Below are 25127 nucleotides of genomic sequence, written 5' to 3'. Positions count from 1 at the left end.
AAAAATAAAATCCTGGTTCAGTTTGGGAATACAAAAAGCTGCATAGTGTTGAACTACAGAACTGCTAAAAAACTCAAGTTTTTCATAAATTTGCAAATTATTTTATTGATTTGTTCAGCAGGTCGCTTAGAAATTTTACTTCAAAGTGTCTTTTGTCTAGAGTGACTCCTGGAGATCAAACTAAATACTGTATGAGGGGTAAATGGAAAGACAAAATTGTTATTGATTTTCATAATTGTGAAGAATATAATTATAAATGAGCTGGAGTTTTGAGAGGAGTTTTTTTGCATTCATAATGTCTGAAAAAGATGATAAATGTGCTGATCAGTACTTTATTTTATCACTGGGTAATGATGTAATTAAAGAATCTGTTTAAACAAAGTCCCAGTCTGATTCATGGGACATGTTTCATACTTCATGTATTTTATTACATTTATCCAAGAAAAAAAATTACTTAGATTTTGTTTTCAGTATTTAATATTATTAATCAAACTTAAATATAAAAAATTTATTAAATTAAATATTTCATGCATTTTCATGTATTAATGGAAAGTGTTTTATACTTATTTATGTTTTAAAAATATTTCCAGCTGATACTGAAATGAAATATTTTGTTGGGAAATAAAAGTAGGTATTGATATGTGTATTTTGTTTTACCGAATGATTTCAATTAGCTGGCAATCATCACGTATCTGACATTTCCTAACTTGTATGTTCCAGTCAGGTGTTCCCTCATGGCTTACCTGACGAGTTCACATTAATCTTCACCCTGGCTTTGAAAAAGTCTGCACTGAGGGACACCATCTACCTCTTTCAGATATCGGATCAGCAGGGATATCCACAGGTGCTGCTTGCTTCATACTTTCTCGTTGTTCCACAACACCCTTCTTTTCTCCCGTCGCCACACATCCCTTCTCTCATTTATACCCTATCCATCGATCGCTCACCTTTTAATCATCTAACTTTTCTTCCACATCTTTCTTTTTTGTGACCCTCATCACTTTTTGCATAGTCATCCACTTTCCCTTTCGATTTTTTTTTTTTTTCCTCACGTGACATCTTTTCAATTCTCTCCACCCTTTCATCCCATTTGCCTTTTGTCCTGTCTTATTTGTCATTGGGAAACCCTTTCTCTCTCTCTCTCTCTCCATCTCTCTCTTTCTTTTTGTCCATCCTACCTCAATCATCTCCAGCTCTCGTCTTTCATTCACCTTCATTATTATTCATATGTGTTCCATGATGAAGCACTGGAGTCCCTCCGAGTCTCGATAATCGCTATGAGTCTGAGGCCAGATTTAAATGCTTAGTGTGTATGATGGATGGAGGCTAAGTTGCCTCATTAGTTGTGATTGATTGGCTGCACTTCTTGTGTGCGTAATTAATGCCTTCCTTTAGTACCTCGTCTTTGATGTGTCGTTCTGCAGCGCTGCTTGCTTCTATTTACGTGTGCAAATTATTCTTTGTTCAACTCGAGATAACTCGAGATACAATACATTTTTATGTAGCGTTTAACTTCTTACCCCTTCATAATCGACTCCTTCCTCCCTAACCGAAGCTCTCGGTGGACTTCAGCGCTCCCGAAGGTACCCTGACCCTGCGAGCCAGAGGTGCCGACTCCGAGGCCGAGCTGGTGAGCTGCGTCTTTAACGGCGAAGGCGTCGAAGCCCTGACGGACTTCCAGTGGCACAAGCTGGCACTCAGCGTGCAACGCGACGCCGCCTCCCTTCACGTTGACTGCAACTCCATAGAGACAAAGCCCCTCGAGCCCCGAGGCGTCCTGCAGACCGACGGACACACACTGCTGGGTGTTCGGGCCTCGGATGCCGGACCGGTGCAGGTGAGAATAACTTCTCCGAAACCTCCTGCAATAAGACCTGAATGGTAATTTAATGGTTGGCTGTGGAGAATGCATTATAAGCCTTTACCTTTTAGGGCTAATAATACATTTCGTTTTGGGCTAAAATCTACTATTTTTTTTTCTCTACTAACCACCCAACCAACCCTAAAAAAAAGTTATGTCATTTTCCAATTACAGAGTCCACAGGGAAACTTTCAAAATTCCTGTTTCAATTTGTCGAGACGAAACCTAAAAAAAAGTTACAAATGGTGGGGAAGCACACATTCGAGGTGAACTTCAATTGATGGTTTTTGACTAAAAATGGCAATCCTATTTTCATGTTTATGTTTTACATTAACTTCACAACTAAGCACAACTGTGTGTTGATTTACCGCATCACATCCCTGTTAAACACACTGAAGATTGTGCTTGTGTAGTTACAAAATGTGACAAAGGTATGTGGGTTTTGAATATTACTTTACTTCCACCATACACAACATTCTTCCAAGCTTTAAAAAGCTGAGAGAGATCAATTGAATTCTTAAGGCTCTGTGTTAAATTTGATATACGGTGACTGCCAGGTGTTCAGTGTATTAACTAATGTTATATTTTAAATAGATAGCTACCATTATCAGATGTTTGTGCGAGAAGCAAAGACATAAAAAAGTGTTTCTCCTGATGAGTTTACAGGAACACGGAATAACTCATTTGTACGCTACACAACAATAAAATCCCTTGCCACACATTACTAAAGCACACAATGCACATTTATATTAAATAGAGTTATTGATGTGATTATGCGAGATATGTGCAGTCTTATTTGAATTTGATTATTACAGCAAGACTATGGAATAAATCAAGATTAAGATAGGAATATTAATAAAATGCAGTTTGGCTCCTTCGTTAGAATGCTAAACAGATGCTTCATAAGTTCAGAAAGGATAGCTCATACACACACATGCAGGTGAAGCTCTCAACAAACAGCTTTCAAATGATTTGTTTGAATGGAAAAATTAATTGGCCTTTAGCCATGTTTACTGCCTCGCTTTAACTTATAGCAAAAATACAGCCGCGGATGCGTAGCCCTGCATGCAAAGGACTGTATTAGTAATTTCCTCCTCTCTCTTGGTTTTCATGCTCTCTTCTCCAGATGGATGTTCAGCAGGTGATGCTGTATTGTGACCCATCGTTTGCAATAGAAGAGTCCTGCTGCGAGATCCTCGGCGCTCGGGTAAGACAGGAAATGCTTTCTCCCTGTGAATGACACCGATTCAACGCAAAGCGGACATTTTTTTATTCCTTACACATGAATTGTTATGTTGCTGTTTGAAATATAAATGGAACTTTAAAAGAAGGAAGACTGAAACTGAGTGCGGTATTGGTTTTGTCTAATCGAGAACCACTGAGAACCAACCAGTCTGCTAAAGAGTTCAGGAAACCCTGGTTGCATTCTACCCCACAAGGCTGTTTTTACTCACCCAGTCCAGTAGGAGGGGTAAATGTGGAGCACGTGATGTGGGCATAAGGCTTCCACATGAGGTTAGCTTTAAAAGTGGTTTTAACAAAAGAGGCATTTTCGCTGTTCAAATGAGGAGAAAATTTCTCTCTGGAACCATTAAAACAAAAAGAAAGAAAAAAAACTTCAGGGCCCCATAAAGTGTGTGAACATGAAGCACAAGTGGTTAAGAACTTTCCAGTAAAAAAAAACAAAAAAAATAAACGGAGTGGGCGGGCCATTAAACTTCATAAAACACAGCTGAATAATTACAGACTGTGGGAACTTCACGCTGGATCTGAACTTGCACTTAACACCTCTCCTCTCTATCTCCTGACTCTGGGACCTTGATTTCAAAATGAAAAGAAAAAGCTACTTTCAGATTAAAAAATTAAAAAAATACTTCTCTGGACGCCTTGAGCAACAATCCAGTCGTTTCTCTCCTTAGCCCATATAAGACACCTCTGGAATGATCTCTGGTTCAGAAGTGGATTAATAGATGGAGTGGGACAGTTGTAAGCCATGTATCTCCAGCTGTAGTCCACGCCTTTTGAACCTCCCCCAAACTTTAAAATTTTTAAAGTTTAAAGTATTTTACAGTCCTCTCACTGCCACAGTCATCCATGCTGCTTGTGCACTTTTTTCAGACCAATATTGCTGCAGAAATAATGCAAAAGTATTTGTGAACATCACCAGTTTGTATATTGATGACCATTTGTGGCTTTACCCTCCTTGTGGACAGTGTGAGGACAACTGTCCCGTCAGGAGTCTTTCCACATGATTGTGTAGGCCATGGCCATGCCATTTTATTATTTAAGAAAAGCTTTTTATTGGTATTAGTGATTTTCCGATAACACAACATTTGCTGTAAGCCCTCATGAACTAAGCAGAAATAAATGCTTTACAATTATACCTATGTGTTATGAATCTGTACATTTATATGTGTTCCGCTGGTCATATTGAAAAACTGAAATCAGTCAATGTTTTAGCCAGGAAAAAAATGCTTACTGGGCACTCGTTAAAGCTTCTTTGTGGTGTTGGAAGGCTTCTACTGAGCAGATGCACAAAAAGCTGAGTGTGTATTATCTAAATGAAACACCATAAGGGAACTTATGGTTTGCTCTTGAGGTATGCTCTAGTTAATAACCAATGGTTTGTCTTCATGCTGCTATACTTGCTGTATTTTCTTCCAGCATCTGTCATAACTATATAAATAAATAGGCTGAAGATGCAGCAGGACTGCTATCCACAGAACACAACACCTTAACAGCTGTCTAACTATTTATTCTTCAGAGTATTTCAAGAACATATATATATATATAATACATACTGTGTAATTAAGTCTCATCAGCTTTGATTGTGAAACATGTTCTTGCTTTGAATACAAATCTAATTTAAGACATCTTGCTTCCAGCCCCAGCGAAGGGCTTTAATAATATATTCCGCACTGTTTCCCTTGTTTCTTGTCCGTCCGCTCGATTTCTTTCTTCTCTGTCTTGAAAGTTTTTGTTTGCACACCTCCAAAGACTTATTAAATTGAAAACAGATTCATTTGATTAACAGCAGAACAGGAGTCTGCTCAGGCATGAGGAGAATGGCAATCATCTACCACAAGAGTTTGTTTTTCAGCTGAAAATTCTTTAACTCCTAGTCTGCGTTTTTTTTTTTCCAACATAATTCTCTAAGGTTTTATTACCTATGTGCCTTTGTGTTTGTGCCTTCTTATGCCAAATGAGTTTGAAGGAGTCGGACGTCAAAAAGGCGGGGCACATGCTCCCTCGGATGTTTGAAAGTTAAGTCTTATGCAATGAAGACTTTATGCTGTAAAATGAATTGTATGGGCTTGTAGAACAAAATCATTACACTTTAGCTCTTTGTACATGTGCTGCAGGGCTTCCTCTAAGGAACAGCTAAATTTGGCTTGAGAGCTGGAGAGGCAAGTGTGAAAAATTGGAGACCTGTGGCAACTGAAGTATTTTTAAAGACAAATAGCACAGTGGAGAACATGAACCACATTTTGTACAATTGTCATGTCCTGGTTTCTGGCCCCCTTTATTCCCACACTCTATTTGCGCCGTTTGGTTGTGATTATACCCAGTTGGTCATTTTCTTTGCTCTGCAGTGCCCTGCAAAAAATGTTGGTTTTGAAATTTTACGACCACAAAACTCTTCAAGTAGGAAGGGAAATGATTAATTGATTTAAGAAGTCATTTATATCTTGCCCTTTTAACTCTGATATTCCTAACTAAAATAAAGCACAACAAATAAGAGTCCAGACAAGAGTTTCATAGCGACAATGGAGAAGCTCCTGTTTGAAGATAGAGCATATAAACAAGACATTGGGGATAAAAGGCACGAGAATTTCCGTTTGTACTTGCCACAAGGGTATATAAAAACATTGGAAGAAGGTGCTTTGATGGGATCACATTTTGCAAATTCTTCTCTGCCCGTCTCCACTGTGAAATAATGGAGGTGACTGCATCATTCCATGAGAATGCTTCTCTTCAGCTTGGCAGGGAAGCTTGGTAGAGAAGATAGCTGGAGGAAAACGCAAGAAAATCATGCGAGAGGCTACAAGAGACTTGAGAATAGAATTGTTGTCATCAAAGCTAATCCATGTCAGTACGGTCCAGCAAAAGGCCAAGTCTAAAAACAATTCAGAGTCTCTGGCATGACTTGAACATTTACTGTATATTGCCAGGAGCGTTACATCCAGTCTTACTGAGTATGAAAAAAAGATTTTACTCTCTAGATATGCAAAACATAACCTGTATGATTTATGGAGCAGAATATGCATGTCAACCTAGCAGTCTTGCATCATTTCCCATTCACTATTCAAAATATTTGTGTTTCAGTTCAAACCCTATTAACTAGGAAGATTATGTATGTGACTTTAGTAGAAGAAAAAGTTAATGTAATTATTTTTGCAATGACATCTAAAGGAGTCTTAGCGTTTATACAGTTATTTTATAACCATAGGTCAACACCAATCCCATTTCAATCCAACTGACTTTCGGGCAATGCTAACTTGCAGCAGCTAATACGCTAATTTGCTGACATAAGGGTGAATGAATTGGCCTTTGGCTTTGCTATCAAAAAAATGTAATGCTGTGCTGCCACTTTGTCCTTTGATTGCCATTACTGTTACTAAGGTAGCTTAACAAAGTGAAAAGTATACAATAACGTTGCGTTTTTTCTGTCTCCTGTTTGCAGTGTCCTACTGATTCTGCAAAGAGCCGTCGAGCAGCTGAAAACGACCTGGATGAAAACATGTTTAGCCAGGTAATTTCCACGTCCGCGACACTCACAAACTACAGAAGGGCTGTTATTCGATAAAAATAAAAAATTTAATCGTAAACAGTGTTCTAATAATATTATTATTAATAATAATAAAAGGTCTTTCTCCAAATATATGTGAAAGAGAATGTCGCCTAGCATGGGATACATGTTTACATTGCAGTTGGATCAATTGGAACCACACTTACATAAAATTGTGCCACAGAGGTAAAGGGCTAACTCATGCTTTCTGGTCTGGTCTGCTATATGTTTCCGCCGTGATGAAATGTTGACTGGTCTACAGTTGACAGCGCCTTTTGTCCGTTGACCACTTGAAGAAAGTATCAACAACCCCACAAGATTCCAGTATACACAGGAATTAGGAGTGTATAAAAGAGGCAGAGATGGGTTTTACAGGCAGCCTGGCTGAGAAATACATAGTATTGAAACACAATAGGGTGGAGAATTGTTAGGAAAATAAAATAATATTAAATTTTGATCACTTTATGAAAAGAATGATGGGATATTCTATGTTAGGCTCCTTTAAAATTGTCTTGCGAGCATTATTGATCGAAATCGTGGCTGCACAGCCAAGAAGCCATCCGACAGTGTATGTCATGAACAAAACCAACATTGCTTGGCAATATGCAGTTGCATGTGTGCACAAAGGACGGGTGGTTTTCATGTCTTTCAAAGAGGAGTTCAAGAAAAAAAATTAATAAACTGGTATTTTTGGCATGAGCTAAACAGCTTTGACATCAGTGCCTACCCATAACCCACAGAAAGCACTGCTGCATTATGTGAAAATAAAAACATAAAAAATACAAAAGCTTTTATGTTCAATGGAGGAAATCTTTAAACAGTGAAAACATTTCTGCCTTTAGAAGTGCAGATATTGATTTCCCCAGCTCCCAAACATTTACAGAACTGTTGTTTAACGGAGTTGAAGTATGAAAGTGGTACCAACAAACCCAACATCCTCAGTTACAAAATGCATTTCACCGACAGAAACAAGGCTTTAAAGAGAGCGTGGGGCAATGCATTTTCATTTGCAAGGCTCTCGTTTTAAATTTGGCGACAAGAATCTAAGCTTTTCAACAAATTGGATTTTAAAAAAAAGTCTTTTTGCAATGCATGACATGCATGACACACAAAGAAACAGACAGTGTTATTATTCAGACGGATTTATCTTGGATGGTCTCAGAGAAAAACTAATTCTGGGCAGTTTGTCAAAAATGAAACTTCTTCCCTCTTGAAACTAAACCCTGCTGTAGACTTTGCGTCACTTTGGAGTATTATGTGAATGTTGGTTCTGGTGATTGTCTCAACAATGACTCAAAGTTCTTACTTGTACCGTCTTCTTTTTTTTTTGTTACTCTTTATTTCATCATACATATTAAAGGGGGGGAAATCTGAAATCTGTTATTTATTCATTGGGACTTGCGTTTGTTACTCTCTGGAGTTAGCTTGAAGCTCAAGCTCTGCCAGACTCTGGGACATAATAATCAATCCCATTGATGCTCACAGCTAGACACAAACATCTCATGTTTGTTTCTCTGCCTCATCTCTCACTGTCACTTGGACTTGTTTCTCTGTGTAATTGCAGTTCGACTACTCTTCTAGTGTGAAATGTAATTCACTCTGAAAATCTGTAAACCTAAATGGATGGAGCAACTAAATTATTTAAAATTCCTGGAACGCAAGGGGGGCTAGATGACATGTATATTCAACATAAACTCATGCAAGCTTTTACAAAAACTACACAAAAATTACATTGGAGGATAATGACGTTATTACAATTTTGCATGTTTAAGCATCTTGGAGTAGACAACAAATTACTTTTTTTTTTTTTGGCTAAAAACAATTATTATGAATATCCGCCGGCTTATGGAGATCTTTTAAGACTCAAGGACCATGATTTGTAGTTCACACACTGTAATCTCTTATCTTAGTTTATTTCAAACCACAGTGTTTGATTTTAAAAGCATGCTGGAAAAAAAATAAAAAAAAAACCTCTTGAACAAAGCAGATTTTAGTAGCAACCCAAATAGTCCACAAATATAAAAGAAATTGTCACAAATGAAGAGGAATGCACAGTACATCAGCAATAACATTGGTATAGGTCAATGCTACTCATTTTGTAACAAATCTGTATAGCAGAAAAGCTGCGGTGAAGTCAGCAGTGTGGTCTAAGTGTCAAAAAGATAGTAAAATAATATACATAATATTGGTAAATATCAGTTATCTATCATAGCGGCAACATTGATACCGGATTTCGATGTCAACTCAAGTTTTCATATTAGTTCATACAAATTACTGAATGAACTGTAATTTGTATGCACTGATACAAATCGTCAGTGCATACTGTTCACCTTTTCCGCATGTCATGTGAAATGGCATGGAAAAAGTATTGAACACATCTAGTAATTTATTTTATTTTTTTTACTTTACAGTAGCAAAGCCTTTGTTGGTAATGACAACCTTAAACTGTCTTGAACATGTCTGTTACTCATTCAGGCACATATGTCCTGTGTGATGCTTGTATAATGAGAACCATTTCTATAGACCACAGACAAGCATCTAAAGCATCTGGTATTAATTTGTCCGTATGGATCTAAGTATTCGTTTCCAAACTCTGACAAATTTTGGCTGTTTTCTTAGATTTTTATCCCTGTCACTCCTTTCAGGGCCTCCTTTTCTTGATATGTTCCAAGCTTATTCAATCTTTCACTCGTCATCGTACATAATTCGCTGACTAATTAATTGTATGTGTGTATTAGATATCAATCAGCATAAATTACTTTTTTTCTGTGAAAAATATCGACATGTTGAATACATATTTTCCATACTATGTGAGAGCGTCTTCAGCAGAACTCCAAATGCTTTGCAAGGATCAGCCTTATATCTAGAATTTCATTTAAAAAAAGCCTTTTATGTATGAAACCTTTGTACAAAAAAACATCTTTCGTTAAAGCCTAATAATGATTGTCTGATTCTGTTTTTTAACCTTTCTCCTATTGTTTTTTTCACACTTGCAAGCACACGCCAATTCACACAGAGACACATAAAGTGACTAGAAAACTTTCTATTTTTATCTGTTTATTAGTTTCCTACACAGTAAATGGACTGTGAAATCCAAGATTCCAGCATGCAGCCTAGATGATACTGAATCATACACCAGTTTCCATAAACAAAACCTTTCTAGGTGATGGCACATTAAACTCTGCATCATGCACGCTTTATTGTGTCTTCTGTTTATGGAGTATTCACCAAACAAACAGGATGGTTCAGTTGGGGTCAGCCAAATTTAAAAAGCAACAACTGTGGATGTGTTTTCAAGACACAGGCTCTGTATATATTTATTTCATATATGTATGCAAGTCAAGAGTGTGGATAAAAATTCCTAGTTTGGTTAATGGTATTTAAAACTTTACGTTTATATCCTAATATTTGAAATTCTGTAATTAAGTACAGTTAAAATCGTTGTCTTTGAAATATGAGTGGAAATACATGAGAAGTGCAAGAAACCCATTGAGTGGCTTTAAAATGATATGTGAGATTTGTGGTATTGAGATGAACAACACAGGCTTTTGCAAAGTATAGACTGACCTTAACTGAAACTGATTGTTTAAATTTGAATTTAAACCTCTGTCTACTGGAGAAAATTCAAACGTATCTGATCTGCACAGTTTTGGAATTAATTTGACCGACGTTGGCTGAATAAAATTAATCGAGTGAAGGTGCTAAGCAAAGTGATTCTTTAGCACTGTTATAGGAAAAACAAACATAAAAGAAGCTCTGCTGAAATCACATTCCATCTTGTTGTTCTTGTTTGCCTCCAAGCCACAGTTAACAATGCAGCACAGTCAGTTGTTACATAGGGTTAGAAATGTAGGAGTAAGGACCAAGTTGCTTAAGAGCAAAATCAAGACTTTTCTGTTGTGGAACAACTAATAAGATTTTTGTCCATTGGCAATTATTCAAGCAGGTAACCATTAAAAAGCGTGTGTTTTAGTTATTTACAATATTACCCATGAAGGTCTTATTATTATTATTTTGCAATAATACTATGGTCTCATATGCCTTTTCTATTTTAGAGACCAGGGCTGCTTTTGGAAATAATATGGCAATTTATCTGTAAGTGCTTTTTATGTGGTCTGGGTCTTATAATGAATAACCAAATTAATCAGAAAGTCTGTAAATTTAGCTTTCACTTTCAAGCATTTGACATCTTGAGAAGAGTGTACCAAATAGCTGTTTCCTAACCAGACAAATGAAATTCAGGTATGCAATAGTACAATCGATGTCTTGTAAGTTGCTCTATTTTTTATTTATTTATTTTTTTTATCAACCTAAAGTAGAATGCCATTAGCAGTCAACTTTGTATGGCTAATATTTAGACAAATATGTTATCTTCATAATGGTAGTGACTCAGCTTGCTAGAGATTTAAAGAACAATACTATGCAAAAAAGTAAACCTTCTGGGGAGATTTACAGTAAGGTTACATTGCCCTTATCAATAGTTTGGTTGCAATTTGCAGTGGTTGTCTCACCGGCAGGGCAGCAGGATACAAGAGGTATAATTGACTCCTCTGACCCTCAGTACCAAACCCCATCTTCTGATGATGTCAAACAACCTTTCTTTTCGACTAGTATCAAATAAGGTTTGGTATAGGGTTGTGTGTGTAGGCGCATGCGAGTGCGGGTGGGGGGTCACAGCAGTTGCTGCCTTCCTGAAATATGACAAATCTCACCCACAGTGTTTCGTATCTTGCTGCACTGTAAGCCTCTTTTTTTAAATTCAGTTTCTGGCTTTCAACCCAGATTCCAACTGAAAGGTCATCCAGCCTTCAAAAGATCCAAAGTCTTCTTTGTGCCCATTTTTTTTTAAAGCCTTATGTGTGACTACTGGAGTTTTTATGATGAAGTTCAACACTACCTGTAAAATGGCTTTTCCCTTCTTCTCTATGCCACTGCTCTAATTTCTTGCCTCTTAACTTGCTGTCTTGAGCAAAATTGCTTCCATTCAGCTTTCAGTTGCTTCCTTTACCTCCTTGTTGACTCTTGTTTTCCAAATCAATTTGCTATTCTGCACACAGCAGGGGGTATATAGATTTATGTACTTTGGGGCTTATATGATACAGTACGTCATGTTCTTCATAAGCTCATCCTTTTTTTTTTAACTCTTACAAATACAGTACAGAATAAGTCCTAATGACGTATCAATGTAACTGAAATGCCTCCCGTTTTTTCCTCTATGGTTGTTGTTGTTTGTCTGATGCAATGAACTGTAAATGGTGCGAAATTTAAAAGGGTGGACTGCAACAACTTTCCTGCAATATAAAAATGTGGTCTGATGACCTTCATTATTTTTTTTCTCTCCGCCAACAGGATATTTTTGCATCCAAGGATCTTGCAGAAAAAGTAAGCCTCACGATTCACACCCACTCGCACACATGTGACTTAACATTGCTGCATTTTTAATGAGACTAGCAGGACAACTGGCTCCAGCTAAGACCGCTTTGTAAACTCTTCGGTTCACAAAGCGAAAGGAGCATGTTTCCAGCATGTGCTCCAGTTTCCTACAAAAAAACAGATGGATTAGAGCAGGGGTCCCCAAAGTTGGTCCTCGAGGGCCGGCATCCTGCATGTTTTAGTTCTCTCCTTGGTTTAACACACCTGGATCAAATAATGGCTCGTTAGAAGGCCTAAGAAGAACACTGACATGCTGTAAAGGTTGTTGGTACTACCAGTGAGAGAACTAAAACGTGCAGGATGCTGGCTCTCGAGGACCGACTTTGGGGACCGACTTTGAATTGAGTCTTTTGCTGTCTCTGTAAGCCCGTCCAGAGAGTTGCATGTTCGGTTTAAATTAAAACAAGAGGACAATGTGCAGGCTAAGCAGGTTGTGCATTTGACGCCATCTCCTGCTGCCGTTCTCAAACACTTGCTGACTGACTGAGAAACTGATTTACACCTCATTATGCAACCAGTCTCAGTTGGGGTGTTCCTTCTGCCTATTAATTTTTGTCATTCACCTACAATAGGCATGCTCTGTTCACAAATAGAATACAAAACTCCAGACGCTTCATTATGTTACTCCGGTGTGTGCTTACTAATGTATCAGGCTGCCTCTCTTGACTTCCTCAATGTGGGGTATTTCCCGGGTTGGCGCTCGTGTCTCACTATAGCATTAGAGGAAGGAAATAAAAGTGAATTTAATTTGGTTAGATTACAAGAGCTCAGATTTTTTTTTGGTATTCAATGCAGATATAAGGTAATTTACCCTTTGGATAAGAACGATTTAGAAAGGCGGATGATACCATGCACTTCTTCAGCTATCCCTTGCACCAAGCAGGCTCATGCATTAATGTTATTATGTTAATAAACGGGGTGAATGTGTGTTAGATTTTACCTCTACTGCATGATCCCGAAGCTCAGTCAAGAGGCAATTTTCACCAGTGTACATGTCATTCCTCATCAGCTATTCTTCTGTGTTTTTTCCCCCCTCTGCATGCACTTCATGGTTGCATGAAGTGCAACCATGAAGCTCCCATCAATCTGCAGAAATTTCTTAGCAGCACAAAAAGGCAATTTCAGTGGTGCAATCCCAGAATGTAGTTCCCTCTCTTTGGCATGGGTTTGCAGGACAAAGCACAAATCGTACACGACGCAAGTGGATAAAAATTCAGGAAAATCTGCATGCTCGCAATTTACTGCTAAGCTGCAGTCTTGGCTTAATCAAACATGGCACTTGAGGAAGACGGCTACAGTAAATCATGTTAGAAAAAAGTCAGAGATCAATCAAACGACCTTGGCGCTACAATTTCACTCTGTACAGACGCTAATTAAGGCCAGCCTACGCAATACTTTTATAAACAGCCACATTAGCAGAAGGTTAAGTGACACATATGGTTTGCAGGTAATTGCCACATTCCAAACAGACAGTGCCAAGTGATGCTTATCTGGTCATTTGACACAACGTGAGTTATGAGCTCAAGAATATATTCTGTTTCAAATATTATTTGCTAATAACAGGCTACCACATATTCATTACCACATAACCAATCAAAAAGATACATAAAAAAAATTCCTCATTCACTTGTAGCGTAGACAAGCAATAATGTTTTTTACCAAACTTCAGCAAATTATCTTGCTCGTTCTCTGGCATTCTAAGCACCGATAAATAAATCCACCTGTGTGTAGAAAGAAAGAACTTTTGGACGATATGAGGCTGCATTCAGGACAACCCGGAAATACTGGAAAAACATTTGTCCTATACTGATTTAAAATGGGGTGTGCAATTAAATGAGACAAGTCCATGCTCAAGAGGACATATGGCAATTCTAAAGGTTTGCCATTATGACCATGCAAACACAATCTAGTGCTATTTGACTTTGCCGTTTCAGAGTTATCCACAGCATTGAAGTCAAAAGACAGCAATGCTGATTGGTTAATTGTTGCTAAAATGTTACTGTAATCTGTCAACTAAAAAAAGGTTAGAAAGAAAGAATTTTATTTCATTTTGGTGTTTCTTGAAGGAAACTCATGAATTATATCAATGTCCAGCTCCATTACCAATTTAGACTCAATGGCCATGAGTGACATACTGTTGAGGCATCTCTCAGTCTAGTTCTTTTTTATTTATTTATTTTTTCAACTCTGCCCATTTGGTGAAATGATAGTTTGTCCTGGCAGCTGCTGACAAGCACAGTCAGATACAGATACACGGGGAAATGCTGACTGTAATCCATAAGCATTGTCAGACGTTTTGAAGGACACATTTTCAATCTGTGAGGTTTAATAAAAGCTCCGAAGTGATTCACTTTGTCTGAGAAACGTCTAGGTCACACTTTTGAAGAGTTACATTTGTCTTTTAGAAACAATTAAGTACGTTTTTTTTCCCCCTAGAGTTCACCAAAAGGTAGATCCTACATAATCTCATTTTTCAGTGTGGTGGCTGCATTTTTCTTGTATTTTATTTTATTTTTTTTCATTCTGATAGCTGGGCATCATCCCCAGAGCTTCTCACATTTTGGAATTATTATACCAAAAAGCTTAACAAGGCCCAGCACAGTAACTTCGACAAGTATTTGACAGTGACTTCAATGTCAAACCGATACAAATGTCCTAGTTCTCAGAAACAAGCTCCTATCTAGAAGCAGTTGCAGAGCGGAACGAGCGCAAATATTGGAGTAAATCAAAAACTTCCCCACTTCAATAATGCTGGCCTCTGTGATGTTAACACCCGCCAAGTTTAGAGAATGAGCTGTGCATGGGACATAAAGGAATAAATTATTTCTTTGCTTTAAATGCGCCGCAGGCCATTATTCCACCCTGACATGTAGCTGCATTTATCAAAACATTGGCCTCCGCAGTTAGATAAATCCAAACCAAGGCTTTCCGCTATCGCAATAACAAAAGCTGCAAAACTGTCTTGCATGACAATGAATTGGTTCAAATGCCAAAAATGGTTTCACAATTTTCTCCTGTTTGCTAAAAAGTCTAAAAATGAAGGTTAGATGATCTAAATCAATGTAAGGTGTTGCATCTATAGAAACAGCAAAATATTAATATTTGCATAGCTGTTTTATAATCACTTGCGTAGTTTATTTTACAGCCATTAACTCAACAAACTCCTTACAACTTGTTAAGGACAGGTAAGATGCATTGACCGTACCTTTCTGGCCATGCACAACACCATGTGTTATGCTGTGCTCTGGTAGAAATAGGTAGGTTTAGGATATATTTAGGTAGTTTTGATTATGGGATGAATCCAGAAGCGTGTCAATCACCTGATGGTCACTTTTAACTCTCCTGAAATCTTCACCAGGAACAACAAGGGCAGGAATAGTAACTTCCCTCCAACATTGCTTAACAGTGGATGGTTCCTTCAACAGGAATGAATCGATTGTCCTTTTACTGCTGCATCAATGTGAGCATTTTAGACTCAGGCTTTCTGATCTTCTCTTGTTCGGCGATTTGACATTTGTGTTTCCAAACACACTTCCTGTTGTACTTACTGTCTTTACTGCGGTTTTACTTAAAATATCATCAATTAATGCACAAATCCTTCCTGCTAATGCAGCGTCTGACAGACGCATTGTATTTTCCTAGCCTGAATTGAAATAATGAGGTGGCTCTTTCAATAAGAATCATCTTTACTCACCGGATGTCTTTCCCAATGGGACATAGTCTGTTTGGGGCTCCACTCTGGATAAGTTGTTTTTCTGAAAGCCTGTTTTCATATTGTCATGACATCAGAGGTCCTGGACCCATCTCTAAGAAAAAAACAAAGAAGATTCTGCTGCTCCACCAACTGTACACGGCTCAGTGCCCCAGTCTTTTGATGAGGTACAGCTAGCCGCTGTGGAGTCACCCACAAAGTCGCCACTGGACAGCAAAGCTTAACCTCCCCATTCACCGAGAGCACTTTCCTTTCAGTCCTGTTTTCTATTGGTATTTGTAATTCCAAGCCCTTCGCTTCTTTTTTCATTTTTCCCTTTAAATACTCTGTTTTTTGTTTATCCACGCTGACTGGGACTGACGATTAACCAGTGGTTTCACCAAAGTGTGTCATGGATTTGGACTTATTTAAATATTTATACAAATTTAAGATTCAATTTCAGTTAATAGTTACCTTCTTGAGGTCACTCAAAACAAATAGTCTGCATATATTATGATAGTTTTTTTTTTTCATTGTTTTTTAAAGACATCACACACCCAATATTAATGTGCCCAAATATTAATCTGTCTTAGGTAGGATACAGATTAGGGTGTGAAGTGATCTGCTTTGATGCTAATAAATCCAAATAGCGTATTCTTTTTAAAAGAAAACCCACTTAAATCTACAAAAAAGGATTGTGTATGATGTTCTTTTTGACCAAGAATAAAATATAATAAAAGATTGTTTAAAATTCTGGAAGGATCTTTTTAATGAACATAAACCTTCTTGAATTTTTTTTATTCTAATGTCCTGATTATAAATAATTATATGAAACTTGGCAGAAACACCAATGTTTAAAAGCTGTTACCTTCTAAACCACAAAGAAAGAGAGTAAGCACTGAAACTGAAACTGAGCAAATAAAATTCAATGTAACAATAAAGTTAAAGGGGACAGTTTGCAGTATTTAATATTCACTACAGATAAGACAGAAAACAGATGGTTCTATGACCGTTAAGGCTAACAACACACTCATCTACCGCTGTATTAGGTTCACCTTGTAGTTCTGGCAAAAACGATCTTTCGCCTCTAAACTGCTATAATTCTTCATGAAATAGGTTTCATGAAGAATTTAGCTGTTAGTCAGGCACTAGCAGCCATCCCACTTTCAAAGTCACTAAAATCCTTCCTCTTGCCAATTCACATACTCACTTTTAACTTAATCTTCATTCTAGAATCCACAAGCCTGGATGTGAAGTTGCCATTAAGAGTCAATATGCAAACTCTAAACTTTTATATTAAGAGATGTGTGTGTGTGTGTGTGTGTGTGTGCGTGCGTGTGTGTGTGTGTGTGTGTGTGTTCACATTTCTAGCTATCTGAATTAGTTAACAGCACTAAAATCAGCAATATGAGCTTATAAGAGCAGTGTTTCTTTTTTATTGCCTTGTAATATAACATTAGGAATAAATAAAGTACTCTGTAGGCTTTTAGTAGATCATTTTTAAACGGCGTTCAGTCACAAAGGAGAACATGGAAAGAGCAAGTCGTCACTGCAGCTGGTTCAAGCAGCCATTGATAGATCTGCAGCGTGTGAGAGGAAGAGGGGAATAAAGGGAAGAGCTAGAATTACACGTTGTCTCTGTGCTGTTACAACCGTTCTCTCTCTCTAGCTCTCTCTCGTCTCGGCAAGCTCGCATAGTCACAACTTCAGCATATTGCAAACTTCCTGGTGTGTGAAAGCCAGACTCACAGAAACACGGGCTGCAGTAATTCAGCTTTAATTACCCGCTTCCGCCAAAGGAAAAAAAAAAAAAAGAATCGCTTCAGTTATTTATAATTGTTGTCCTTATTTGGTGTGTGCATGTGACTGTTCATGTTTTTGCACCATCCTGCAGGAGCAGCTGGTCTGCTCACTCCGGTGCTATGGGAATCAGACATTCCTATTGATCTCCTGTTCCCAGGGGAGAAGTGTGCGTGTGCGTGTGCGTGCGTGCGTATATGTGCCCACTTGCAAACGACTCATCCTCTTTTAGCAGCATAATGTAGCAGCAGGGAGATTTTGAAAAGTTGAATTTTGTGCAAGAGTGCCACTGTCAGGTGACAGCAGAAACTACAAGACTTCATTTTTTCATAAAGCCCAAAGCAGTGTTAATTTATTCTTTCTCTGTGTCTGTCTGTAGTGTGCTGGTTGTTTACTCCTGAGTAAGGAGGAAAATGTAAGGAATGCTGATCTTTACTTCTTTCTGTAAGATCAGGTTAGAAATGTCAATCCAAGAGGTATGTTACGATGTTCCCTGTGTGTGTTTTTCAGGTTGTAAACCTTGGAGGAAAAGGTGGCCGGGTGAGTATGAAGGATATAGATGTAATGTGAAGCTAAAATGAATTAAACTAATTAATGGGAAGCAATTAAAAGCTAGACTTCGACCAAATAGGATCACGATACAGCATTCTGATTTCTCACAAATAATCATCCATCCTCTGTATCTCTCTGTGTCTCAGGGCGATGGTTGCTCAGGCCCAGTAAGTAAACTAGTCATTTCCCACGCTCATGTTGCTTGCCTTTCCTTTTGCTTTTTTTTTGTTTTGTTTTGTTTTTTGTTACATAGCATACAGTGTGCTAGGATTGGCCTTTTTTTTCTCCTGCTTCTTGCCAAAAGTGATTTGTGAAAATTTGTGCCAACCAACTGTCTCTAACCTCAGTGCACAGATGGATCCAGAGGCCAGAAAGGCGAGAAAGGCGAGCCGGTGAGTGCCAGAGTTTCAGCAACAGGTTGCAGCAGCACGTACCAGCGCTTTCCAACCCAGCTAAACCCCTTCAGCATTTTTGGGTTTATTCTTATGCAGAGCCTCATTTTTTAGGCTTTCAGCCACAGTATTAATTATGCAGCTGGAAACCCTGTTGCTCTTTGTGTATTTTTATTTTACCGGTAGAGTGTTTATTAACCATGCAAGAATGTAAATGTGTGGACCTGCAGGACGAAAGGGGGATTTAATGAGTAAGCTGCAACCAACTAACATGTGTATCATATAAGTTGCAAACATATTTACACCCCCTCGATTTTTTTTTTTTTCTCCATAGTTATAACTACAGAATTCAATGTACTTTGCTAGGATTTCACATTATAGACCAACATAAACTAGGGCATCTAGAGAGAATGCAGGTCACAATTATTTAATTCCGATTAATTAAAGTGAGCTTGTTAAATTTTTTTGCATGGCATACATTTATCTGACTTGTCAACTTAATAAACATAATAAATTAACTTGAATAAACCTACTTAGACTACTTCTGACCAATTAATGGAATATATGTAAATTGGATCACCTGTTTGTTTTTCCCCCACTTTTCTGCCACACTATACACTTTATATAGTCACACTATTCTGTTTTTGGGCGACACAGTGAATAAATCCATGGGATTTAAATCTGTTTTTGAAAAAACTTTATTTTTTTTTTTTTTTTTTACTTGGCAATTGTCCTGCTGCCATAAAAAGTCTGTGGTTGTATTTTGGCAAAATGTGAAAAAACCTCTGAGGATTCCCCAATTTTAGAGAAGACCAGCTCCTTTCTCTGACAGTTTGTGTAAATAGGGCAATAGCCTCTTGGTGTTAGCCCACGCAGGCTACTGACTGCTTGCTATGTTTGCCATGCTCGAAGTTGTGTGTGTGTGTAGTGTACATTTTGTCTTCTTTTAGAGCCAAGTCATTGATCTTGGCCTTATCTCCGCTGATTGCCTCCACAGGGAACGGCTTCCAACCGGGGTCAGGCAGCTGGGTACAAGGTGAACAGTTGAAGAAACTTTTGGTGATTAATAATCAAGACGTAACCCCTTAATGATCATCCAATTAGATTCTAACCTCTCATTCTCTCTGTGGTTTTATCCAGGGAGAAAAAGGTCAGAAAGGGGAGATTGGTCCGCAAGGCCTGACAGGAACACCGGGGAAGGATGTACGTGTTTTGTGCTTGTTTTCTTCAACACATCTAGAGCAAGTCAGACAGTAAGGTCAAAATACTGGTTTTACAATCGCATAAAAAAGAGAGGACATCTCCGAGAGATGCTCACTCATCCTGCTGTGCGGTTACTTTTATCAGGCCTAAGCAGATATTCAGTAAACCCATGTGGTACCACTCTCTAAACTCAGGCTCTCATTTGATATCTGCCCGCTCCTGTTGCGTTAAGTCAACCTGCTAATGCCTGTTAGATTAGGCTAGAGCAACAAAGCTTGCACAATCAATGCCGCCTCATTGACTGGGCCGTTTGTCTCTCACACAGGCAGCCGTCTATTCAGGAAAGACTTAAACCTTTTAATCTTCCCCCCTGAACGGTGCAATGAGCCCGCGAACGCATGAAAACTTTTGAGGAACAAATTGCAGCCTTAGCAGGGCGCCGAGAGATTCCAGCAGTTTTTTTTCTGGCATCCGACGAACTCGCATTTAGAAGTTTTCTAAGCAAAGTGCTTGTTGTAGCCAGATGGATTTGGTGGGGCGGGGGAATAGATTTTGTTTTTAATTCCTCCCATCCATCTGACATTCTGAAAATGAATACGCTCGTCGATATGGCTTGAGTCAGGCAGGCAGAAAATATCACATGCACCACTGAAGACAATTCATCTCGCAGGCTTTATGATAACCCTGTCTATTTTTTCTTCTGATGAACGATGTTAAATAAATTAGGGAAATCTAAAAGACTTGAACATTTCTATAAAGGACACAAGCTCTGTGTTTTCTTTAATACCAACAGCACTCGTTTTATTTCCTCTCAGAAATAAAACTCGCTGATGATGTCACTCTCCCCTCTTGTCTGTCACCATTTCCCAGGGTCGAGAAGGGTCCATCTGTGTCGTCGGCCCCAAGGGACAGAAGGTTTGTCTGCCTTAACTCTTGGGCTGTCTGTCATCAGCCTGTCTGTCACATTCTTGCAGCCCAGTGTGGATTTGATAGAACCTGCGCCGGGTTTGTTTTGCCAGGGCACTCCGGGTTTGGTGGGCCCTGAGGGGTTAGCTGGGGAGCCAGGGAAGCCCGGACTTCCGGGTCTGCCAGGATTTGGAAAACCGGGTCCACCGGTGAGAGCACTTTTCCACGATGGAATATTTGGTAAAGAAAAGAAAAAAAATGCACTCAAGAGTAAATTGAATAATTTGCTCATCTTCACAGGGCCCTCCTGGCGATGGTAGAGGTGAGAAGGTAAGCTGTTTGCTTAAACTGTCTGATGAAATGATTGACATGCTGCAGTGGTAGCAGGTCTTAACACTCTTTAAAAATGAAAAGAGATGTATTCTCCTGTTTACTTACCAAACAATTGTACACTTTGAATCATTTTTAACAAAACAATCTATGGGATTGCATTTATCCCAAACAATATTTGTGCACGCCCCGATGTTTGGACATCCAAAATGTTTTTTTTAATTAAATACTACTTGTTTTCTTTTCTTCAAACCTTTACCTTCGCTGCAACACTCAAAATCAAGAGTCGTTTTCCGTCTGAATCTATTGTTTAAAATAAATTCTAGTTATTAAGTAGACATTTTGAGAATGGTGGCTAATTGAGCAAGAGTAGAGACAACCAGGCCCAACTTTTCCTGATCTTTTAGGGATTCTGCTGCCGGGTTCAAGCTAACCTCACTGACGAGATCAATTCGTGTTTCATGCTATCATATTCAGTTTCAACTTTCCATTTACAGGGAGACCCCGGACCGAAAGGAGAAGACGGATTGCCAGGAGACCCGGTGAGAAACTCTTTTAAGCATTGATTGATATTCAGCAGTGCATGCAGCAGCTTCCAACAGACTGTACTGTAATGACGAACTGATACATCAGTGTTTGACAGGGGATCTGTTGTTTTCCTAGGGACCAAGAGGCCCAGGAGGTTCAAAAGGAGAGAAGGTTTAATAATGCCACATTAGCACAATCCTTAATCTTTTCATCTGCCTGTCCCTGCACTCCGATCAACACGCCGCGTGTTTAATTTGTGTGCAAATCTTCAGGGTGACCCGTGCGAAGTGTGCCCAGTGTTGCCAGCCGACTTCGGCAACACGGTGGCCTTGCAGGGGAAGCCCGGCCCTAAAGGAGAACCCGGATTGCCGGGGATCGGAGAGACAGGACTCCCTGTAAGTACACCGGTTTGACGTGCCGCGTAATGTATTCCGCACCTGCCGGATTGTTCCGTTTTACATTTTTATGATCTCGCTGCATGTTTTATTAGAGTTGTAGATAGGGATGTGAGTCGTAGCTGACAATTGAACCCTGAGCGCTCGTGTGATAGCGTATATATTTAATCTTTCTTATCATTCCGAGGAAAAGCGCAGCATTTACTTCCACCTCGGGGTTGTGTGTGCCCCTGTAACTCTTGTGGCGCTGCGGCAGCTTAACGGGAGAAGACGTGATACGCTGTCAAAAGTTTAGTCACCAAGGCGAGGGGTTCGTTCTTTCTGTCCCTCTAGTGAGTCCAAATTCTCTCTCTCTCTCTCTTTTTTTTATCTTTTATAACTCCCACTTACTCCAGCAGGTGAAATGGGGAATGATTTGTGGCGGAGGGGTGATGGAATATAAATCTTTAGCCTTATGAGATTTTCTGTGCAACGATTTCCAATAGTGCCAGCATCAATCTGTCATACCTGGTTAGGGCAGAGAGAGAGAACAAGGTAGAGAAGGCGAGAAAGGAGAGGTACAGTGCTCTGGAAAAAGTCTTCGCCCCTTAAAGATTTACGTCACACTTGAAAGTTTCAGATCACTAACTAGATGTTAACATCGGAAATTATATACTGATGGAATGCAAAAAAAAAAAAAAAAAAGCTTTGAATTGAATTCATTTAAGTTGAAATTTCCTAGGTAATCTTTTAAATAGCTATGATCAGCCACATTTTTGGTCCAGTTTTACCTGCCAGTTCCACAACTGCCTTCTGTCAGACCTTCATGTAGCTTAAGTAGAACCTGAACATGTCAGCTAGGTTAAAAGTACTATATATATATATATATATATATATATATATATATATATAAATATATATATATATATATATATATATATATAGGTTAAAAAGAGAGAGAAAAAGAGCACATTATGTACAAAGAAATGTGCTGCATGGCCATTTCTAAAGCTTTGAAACTCCTATGATCCCCAGTTACAGCCACTATTTATACATGGAAGAAAAAAAGACATGGAATGGTTGTGAACCTTCGCAATAAACGGCAGGTATAAAATTACTCTTCGTCAACTTCTTATCCAGGAGGTCACAAAAGAATCGGGATTGATATCTGAAGAGCTGCAGGCCTCACTTACCAGATAGAACAGTGTTTGTGATTCTGTAATGAAAGAATATTGGCAAGAGAAGGCCCTTGTGAGACAGTTCTAGTTCAGTAACTCATGCTGACCAAGTAAAGTAAATAAATATCCGTCACCTGTGCCAAAATGAACAAAATTTTTGATAATCTCCAAGACTTTTGCGGAAGTATTTGTGGCCATCAGTAACTTGCCTTAAACTCGAGCTCACTTTTTTTTAATTATCTGAAAAATTTAACATGATAAGAAAATTTACTTTTTCACAGACCTTAGAGCATGGCTTCCCTTCAAACAAACATCCTGACATCGGTTCATTTCTTTTTACTTCCTTTTTCCTCCCCTTTTTTTTCTTTGACAGGGTGTCAAAGGTGCAAATGGCAAAGCGGGACAGAAGGTATGGGGTTTCTTACTTGTTCGTTTGAATGTGTACTTAATTCATATTCTGCTCAAGTGTGACCTATACACACTCATCTGCATTCCTCAGATATGCTAACATCAGCACTGTGTGAACACTCCTTCCCACAGCAGATGCAAGCAAAACTAGCTGAACCAAACTGCACAAAATGCAAAAAAAGACAAAAAGTCCAATCAAACTCCTACATTCAGAACATCACATCATGTAGGTCTGCAGCTACGAAAGTCGCTCAACTTTAGTCTATGACCCCCGAGTCCACGCTGCACCCACAGTCTCACTTTACCGATATGCGTCGACATCTGCCTAATTGCGGTGACCAGAAAGCTTCCAGTGCCGTGTTCAGATGCGAGATCATCGCACAAACTGCCTTGGCAGGATGTGCTGGGATTAATTTGGATTCTGTGCTTTTTGTATGTTTTGGCAGGGAGAACACGGATCAGATGGCGCTAAAGGAGAAAAGGTTGGTGTGGTGTCTGTCTTACGCCTGAAATTAAATCTCTTCTCCTTCAGAAGCTTTCTCCATTAAGTTGTCAGCCAAATGTAGCTTCCAAATTACTTAACCAAACTTTGCAATTGTTCCTAAAGGACTTTTCCAAGCTAACCAAACAAAGTTTGAGTTTTTAAAATTTATTTTACTGTGATTTTCATCTTTGACGTATTTTGTCACATTAGCGGTCGCCTTATATTGAGAGGGACAACACACCAATGCGACAAAGTACTCTGCTTATGTTAGAACACATTTTACTTTGTTGTGATACAGTCAACATGCTACACGCTACATTTGGAAGAAAACAAGTACATTACCTTGAAGACACCATCCCAACTGGGGCATATATTGAGAGCATCATGGAGATAGAAGCCTTTCTTAGGCATGGACTTGAAAGGTTTTCACCGTTGATGAAAAGAAGTATGGAGTTGACTACAGAGCAGTGATGCTATAGGACTTTCAAAGGAGGTTCAATTTTCAGCAGGATAAGACCCATAGCCAGTGCTACAATGAAATGAGTTTTTATTGTAGCATATTTATGTATTAGAACACCCCCATTTAAACTCTGGAAAAACTTAAAAATGTTCAGAGAAGCAATCCATCCATTCAAACGGACATTTGTTAGCGTTGATTGTGGCTCAGTGGGTAGTTGGCTGTCTTGCAATCAGACAGTTGTAAGTCTACTTCCATCTTCCTCCTGTTACATGTTGACGTGCAAGATACTTAATCCTTAGTTTCTTTCTGATTGGTATACAAATGTTGGCGAATGTGGCTCCAGTGTGAAGCACTTTGAGTGATCACATGATTGGAAAGCTGTCAACAAGTTCAGTCCATCTACCAGTTTAACTGTTCACAAAGGAGGCAAAGATTTCCTCGCTGAGACCTACTCCAAAAGACTTAAGTCGAGACTTAATAAGTTTAGAGCAGGAAAATGTAAATTCCAGGAACATTTTAGATTCATTTTTTCATTGACAAAATTGCAAATCGTTTTTTTAACTGTTTTTTTCTTCCACTTTACCATCAAGTGGTAGCTTTTGACAGTCTTGCATTACGCTGATGTTTTTGTGGCTGTAACAGGACAAAATGTGAAAAAGTTTGACTGCAAGAACGTATCTGCAGGTCGCAGAATAAGATGTTAATATCTGAAGATATCACGGTGTGTTCTGTGGGTTT

At 38.7% G+C, this 25127-nt stretch overlaps 1 protein-coding gene across 6 annotated transcripts in view; it reads left to right on the top strand.

Moving 5' to 3' along the window:
- Positions 1 to 25127, top strand: part of col16a1 (collagen, type XVI, alpha 1) — a 78806-nt gene that overhangs the window by 25406 nt on the left and 28273 nt on the right. For 3 of the 6 annotated variants that reach the window (XM_044138727.1, XM_044138724.1, XM_044138725.1), the window contains exons 5-23: positions 721 to 844; positions 1556 to 1837; positions 2988 to 3068; positions 6546 to 6614; positions 12000 to 12032; positions 17954 to 17989; positions 18085 to 18114; positions 18273 to 18293; positions 18474 to 18518; positions 19516 to 19554; positions 19659 to 19721; positions 20592 to 20636; positions 20741 to 20836; positions 20928 to 20957; positions 21455 to 21499; positions 21621 to 21656; positions 21758 to 21880; positions 23411 to 23446; positions 23892 to 23927. In XM_044138727.1, coding sequence (XP_043994662.1) covers positions 721 to 844; positions 1556 to 1837; positions 2988 to 3068; positions 6546 to 6614; positions 12000 to 12032; positions 17954 to 17989; positions 18085 to 18114; positions 18273 to 18293; positions 18474 to 18518; positions 19516 to 19554; positions 19659 to 19721; positions 20592 to 20636; positions 20741 to 20836; positions 20928 to 20957; positions 21455 to 21499; positions 21621 to 21656; positions 21758 to 21880; positions 23411 to 23446; positions 23892 to 23927 — 1270 coding nt within the window. Of the gene's footprint in view, positions 1 to 720; positions 845 to 1555; positions 1838 to 2987; positions 3069 to 6545; positions 6615 to 11999; positions 12033 to 17953; positions 17990 to 18084; positions 18115 to 18272; positions 18294 to 18473; positions 18519 to 19515; positions 19578 to 19658; positions 19722 to 20591; positions 20637 to 20740; positions 20837 to 20927; positions 20958 to 21454; positions 21500 to 21620; positions 21657 to 21757; positions 21881 to 23410; positions 23447 to 23891; positions 23928 to 25127 lie in introns of those variants that run through there. The other 3 variants (XM_044138726.1, XM_044138728.1, XM_044138729.1) reach the window with 3 other exon arrangements.

This window comes from Gambusia affinis, linkage group LG14 (genome assembly GCF_019740435.1).
Source record: "Gambusia affinis linkage group LG14, SWU_Gaff_1.0, whole genome shotgun sequence".
NCBI lineage: Eukaryota > Metazoa > Chordata > Actinopteri > Cyprinodontiformes > Poeciliidae > Gambusia > Gambusia affinis.
The sequence above is the reverse complement of the archived record's forward strand: the minus strand, read 5'-3'. Positions and strand labels throughout refer to the sequence as shown.